This window comes from Atta cephalotes (assembly GCF_000143395.1).
Source record: "Atta cephalotes unplaced genomic scaffold scaffold00004, whole genome shotgun sequence".
In the NCBI taxonomy this organism is placed as follows: Eukaryota; Metazoa; Arthropoda; class Insecta; order Hymenoptera; family Formicidae; genus Atta; species Atta cephalotes.
The window spans coordinates 5,548,402-5,553,999 of NW_012130068.1; the positions used below are offsets into that span (position 1 = coordinate 5,548,402).

The 5,598-nt window shown below is 31.2% G+C and overlaps 1 protein-coding gene across 1 annotated transcript; it reads left to right on the top strand.

Moving 5' to 3' along the window:
• The first annotated feature begins 598 nt into the window (after nucleotides 1–598).
• LOC105626162 lies at nucleotides 599–4,730 on the top strand. The gene is made up of 7 exons (XM_012207473.1): nucleotides 599–674; nucleotides 734–1,336; nucleotides 1,478–1,988; nucleotides 2,171–2,560; nucleotides 3,511–3,600; nucleotides 3,721–3,949; nucleotides 4,311–4,730. Exons 1-7 carry the CDS (start codon nucleotides 599–601, stop codon nucleotides 4,728–4,730), a joined length of 2,319 nt encoding a protein of 772 aa, XP_012062863.1.
• The last annotated feature ends 868 nt before the right edge of the window (nucleotides 4,731–5,598 follow it).

Consider the following 5,598-nt stretch of genomic DNA (forward strand, 5'->3'; position numbering starts at 1 on the left):
TTAAAGATTAAAAATTTATGCCCATTTCCATCAATGTAGATTAACTTTAATCTCAATTCAATTTATTCTTCGTCTTTTTTCAATCTTTAGAACTAGAAAAAGACAAAGAGTAAGTTGAACCGAGAAAATTAAAATTAATCTATATTGGTGGAAATGGACATAAGCCACTCTTTTTTTAATTGGTTCAATTTTCGCTCTTTAGAGATTTCACTTCAAAAAATTTAGAAAGTAGAAGAGACGCTATTTGTCATTCAATCTTCATTGTTTATTAGACGTAAAATAAGAATAAAATAATAAATACAGTGCTCATAGTGTCTCTCCAAACGCACCCCTATTCTCTAAATTCTGTATGTATAGGGAGCACGTGGGTGGGAATGGTTACTTTCTATTTAATGACATAAGTTGACACAAATATTATTCTATCCTTTTTGGCGTTTCTTAAATAATAAAATTCTTAAATAATTTGGCGTTTCTTAAATAATACGAACGATATTATATCGATTTGCAAATGAAAAGGACCCAAAAAAAATCTGAACAAAATCTGCTTCAGGGTGCAACGGTTTCAAGATACGGACTGGTTGCCACGGTAACACGTGACATGGCGGCGTCCAGTGCACACATGATTCTGACTTTCGGTGCTGCGATGTACGCGGCTATACAATTTCACACCACAGGTTATACAAATAATCAGATTTATTCGATTTATTCGCTATGTCGAATGATAACGAAATAGGCTGCAATCGTTCTGACAGAGGTGCATTAATGTGTAATATCAAGCCGAGACATGTAAGATCTTTAAATTTTGGACAATCTATCCTCGAACTCAAGCCCATTGACCAGTGCTGCGTATCGAATAACGTTGTCATCGACGACAATGTGGCTCACATACCGTGTACCGAGAAGAAAGATTACGTGCGTAAGTGGCTCGAGACTCTCGAGAATAGCAGATGCGATTCCCAGGCGTCCACTGTTTTAGAAACATCGACTACGGCCTTCCAGACATCGCCGATACTCGGTAATGGCAGGAAACGACTTAACAAAAAGATCTGTATAAACAGAAATGAGAGAAGACAGGACAATGTGAATCATCAGGGGAATTCAGGACACTCTGCAAATTATATAATGCAATCTAATCATGGATTTAAAAAGAAAAGTAAGGAGAATAAATCTATGAGCAAGACACAGCTCACACCATCTAGTATGAAAAAAGTAGCTGTTCGCGAGATATCTCCTGTCCTAGGTCGTGCTTTGAAGAAAAAAATAAGAAAGAAACTACAATATAAAGCAGAAAATAGTGTTTCAGAATCTTCAAAGTTATATGATCATAAAATTTCAAGTATAATAAGTTCAAATATAAAGTCAATAACAGAACCTGATAGTTACTGTAATAATCTCAGAGAGATATCTGTTGACCAGGATAAGTTAGAAAATAATTTGGATATCAAAACTAAAACTAAAACATTTATTTGGACTGAAGAAAGGGAAAGTCCAGAGAAATATCAGAGATATATAGAAACATTGTCACCGTCGACAGAAGAGAGATTGAGTTTTGCTGACAGCTCAAGTAATAAGACTGATAAAAATGATTCAAAAATAGAAATAAGTACAAACAGTGATAGTAAAGATGAAGAATGCAATAAACTAACAAATACACCTAGCAGTAATGATCTGAGCCATTTCATAGAGGATGTCGAGACGCAAGAAATTGCAAAAACATCTCAGTTTTCAATAATAGATAAACATTCGATCCCTTCAGGACAACCATTTGACTTGGATGAAACTTATTCGAAAATAGAAATGAATCAAAATATATCTCTCTCCACTAAAATCTCTGAGATACAATCTTTAAATAAAACCACACAGAAAACAGGCAAATCAACCCAAACTGCCATTATTAGCACAATAACAACGCCATCGAGAAAGTCTCCCGATAGAAATATGTTCACACATCTTCTTGACTCTGGAAAGAAACGTCGGAAACCTAAAAAGTAAGTATTAATCTATATAGCACAAAAATATTGCTTCAACAAACATTCCAACAATATTATAGTAACATTGGAATTTGTTGAAATGTTGCTGGAATATTGCTGGAATATTGCTGGAATGATTTGTGTTATATGAACAATAATGTCTTATAAACATGATTTCTGACATTGTATTTTCGTTTCAGAGGAAGCATGGTTGCGAGACTACATTCTTTGATTAATGCGCAAGTATCCAGTATTCGTATATGGCATTATCGACTGAATAAGGAACAGGATGTTACATCAGCACAGTACATCAGTGTACTTGTACACGAATGTACAAAGCAATTCAAAAACCAATTTCTGAAAGGTATCCTAATCGAGGATCGTTTCAACCTCCTGCGAAGCGACGTACAGATCGAACAGGCAGAAGCACATAATACTCAGGTTCAATTAAAGGAAGTCTTATACAAGAATATAACAATTATGCTGGTCTGTGATATAGTCGGTACATTGAAAATGATATCTAAAGTTGTGATAAACGTTTATCCGCCTTGGAATATTTTAGATAAGGATGATCTTATCTTGGAAGCAATGTATATAAATATAAATAATAATTGTGAAATACCTAATATTGAAAACGCGGGGAAATCGCGTGAATGTACAAAACGAATCCTCAAAGAATTTAACTGTCCCTGTATAGAGGAACAGAGAGAATTACCGTTCTGTACAAAAAAGTTTAGCAGTGATAAACCCGATGTGATGCAACAGATATTTAATTTCTAATTTAATTTATACTTTTTGTATATTTAGCATTAAGATAATATATGTTGTATATAATATATTTGCAGGTTGCACTTATAATGAAAGCATTTTATAGTTTTAATAATTCAATCTGCTGATTATACTTTGAATTAATTACATATAATTATGATAATTTTGTTATAAAATCTAACTAATTAAGTGATACAATATAAAAGTGTGCAATCTCTATGTATAGTCAATCATTTTTTAATCAAATATATCATATTTGCATACGATATTTTTTATAATAGATTGACAAGAAATTGTTTAATATTTATAATACCGATATATAATATTTGTTATACGTAATAAATTAATATATATATTTTTGTAATCAACAATCATTATTTATATTAAAATGTATTCCTCTAATTGCGAAAAACTGCAGTATATTCATAAAGTAGAAAATTCTAAGTTAATAAAAGAAGTAAAATTATAAATTAACTTGCAATAGATAAAGTCGATCACTGCTATCTTCCAGAGTTTTATTGCTGTTATGAACTCACAATAGATGGCTCTGTATATTTCATATGATTTGCCAATGTTCTGCTGTTGTGAAGAATGTCAAGTGTTGTTTAATATAATAAGCTATTTAGCCTATTGTGTTTTAATTTTATTACTCTTGATGTTCTAATCCGTAGTAATTATTATTATAAAAAGAAAATTAACGATATTCGCTACATAAAGGTATGTAAAAATTCTTAGATAGTTTTGTTATTGAATTAAACTGCTTAAACATTAGATATCTCATCGAGTTGCTGCAATCTAATTTAATAAAGTTCGAGATCGTTCCATGGATCTTTCAGATGGACATGACACTTGCTTTGCCAAAGTAAATCTCTGAAATCTATGAACAATAGGCAGTTATTTCGTTTCTTACTGCGTGTACCTAACCTAAAAGGAACTTTTCAGTATCATTGAGATATGAGATATCGCGATATTTTATTTATAGTTTTGGAATAATGTCGATTACTCAAGATCGTCCCGAGTTATATGAAGAAGTTAAGTTGTATAAAAACGCCCGAGAAAGGGAAAAGCACGATAATCAGGCGGATCTGTATGCCGTAGTAAATACATTGCAACATTTGGAAAAGGCTTACATCAGAGACTGCGTTACGCCAAAGGAATACACAGCAGCATGCAGCAAACTGTTGGTGCAATACAGAGCAGCTTTTAAGCAGGTAAATTTTTAGAGTTTAAAACAAAATCTGAATGTGTCTTTATACATATTTAGAAATATATTTAATTCTCCATCTATAATCTAAACCTCCTTTTTTCACAATATTCACTCTTAAATTTCACTGAAACAAAGAAGGGTGAAGTTTGGTCTCTTTCTAAAATAATCGAAAAAACTTTCATGAGATATAGAAAAGTAAAAGAAAAATAAAAGAAATACAGAAAATCATGAATTTTTCCACATTTTTGAAAACCTACAACAATAAAAAAACTTACGACAGAAAAGATTTAGATTATAAAAGGAAGAAGTTAAAATATGATTGCAGAAAGAATATAAACTCTAACTATTTACGTGTCTCGTTGTAGGTACAGAGTGATCAGTTTCCAACAATTGACTCCTTCACCAGAGCATTCCGTTTAGATTGTCCTGCTGCTCTCGAAAGAATCAAGGAGGACAGACCGATCACGATTAAAGACGACAAAGGCAACACTTCTAAATGCATTGCCGACATTGTTTCGTTGTTTATTACACTCATGGATAAATTACGACTGGAAATCAAAGCCATGGATCAATTGCATCCGGATCTGAGAGATCTTATGGACACCATGAATCGTCTCAGTATACTACCCAGTGATTTTGATGGCAAAGAGAAAGTTTCAGAGTGGTTACAAACTCTTGACAATATGTCCGCCTCGGACGAATTATCGGATACTCAAGTCAGACAATTAATATTTGATTTAGAGACATCCTACAATGCTTTTAATAAAATACTTCATAATTCTTAATTCTTTTTATTTTTTGTCAAATTGAATTAATCTAATATTATCTATAATATGCAAGCCTTGATGTAAATATCAGTTATAAAGCTGTTTAAATGAAATTATTATTAATAGATAAAATATAGATAAAATATAAAATAATTATTTGTATAAATTGTTACTACTAATTAATTTTATCGTAAAATGGATTGAAGAATGCTCGAGATTTTTTTTCCTATTATAGATAGTATTAATTGATTCAGTTGTGATATTTGTAGTATTTGCAATTACATTTTCTTTTGATAAGCAATAATTTACTGTTTCATTTTACATTGTTCCTTGAGTCACGTGTAAGATTCGTAATATTTAAGCTCCTTGCATATTTTACTGCTAAGGCCTGGTTCTACTAATGTAAGATTAACTTTAATCTCTTTTAATCTTATTCTAATTTTTAAAATTAAAAAAGATAAAAGTAAATTGAAGGTTAAAGTTAATCTTACATTAGTGAAATCGAGCCGAATGAAACTATAGGTTTGTTCTTTTTAGCTGAATTGTTCTTTTTTTCTTTCTTCTCCAACGAGAGAAAAATAAGAAAGCTGAAACCGTGCAAGAACTTCAGCTAAAAAGGACAAGTTTTTTAATAAATATACATATATGTATACATACGAATATAATATTATATATACATAAAATTGCGCAGAATAAATTATTTTATATGTGATTCTTTGTAAACACCGACAGGTGAATTGCTAAGCGACGCTTGTATATTATCGTGTTATGTAATATATTATCAATTAAGCGAATAAAAAGGCATTTTAATAGCTGGAAGTATCAAATATTTGCAAACATATACACATCCTACTACAGGCGATTATCTAAATTAAATTCATTCTAT

Coding starts and splice junctions, on each gene's coding strand:
- LOC105626162 (XM_012207473.1), top strand. CDS start 599: ATGGCGGCGTCCAGTGCACACATGATTCTGACTTTCGGTGCTGCGATG. Junction 2,561..3,510: donor GATCTTATCTTGGAAGCAAT/GTATATAAATAT, acceptor CTTAAACATTAG/ATATCTCATCGAGTTGCTGC. Junction 3,601..3,720: donor ATGACACTTGCTTTGCCAAA/GTAAATCTCTGA, acceptor TTTTATTTATAG/TTTTGGAATAATGTCGATTA.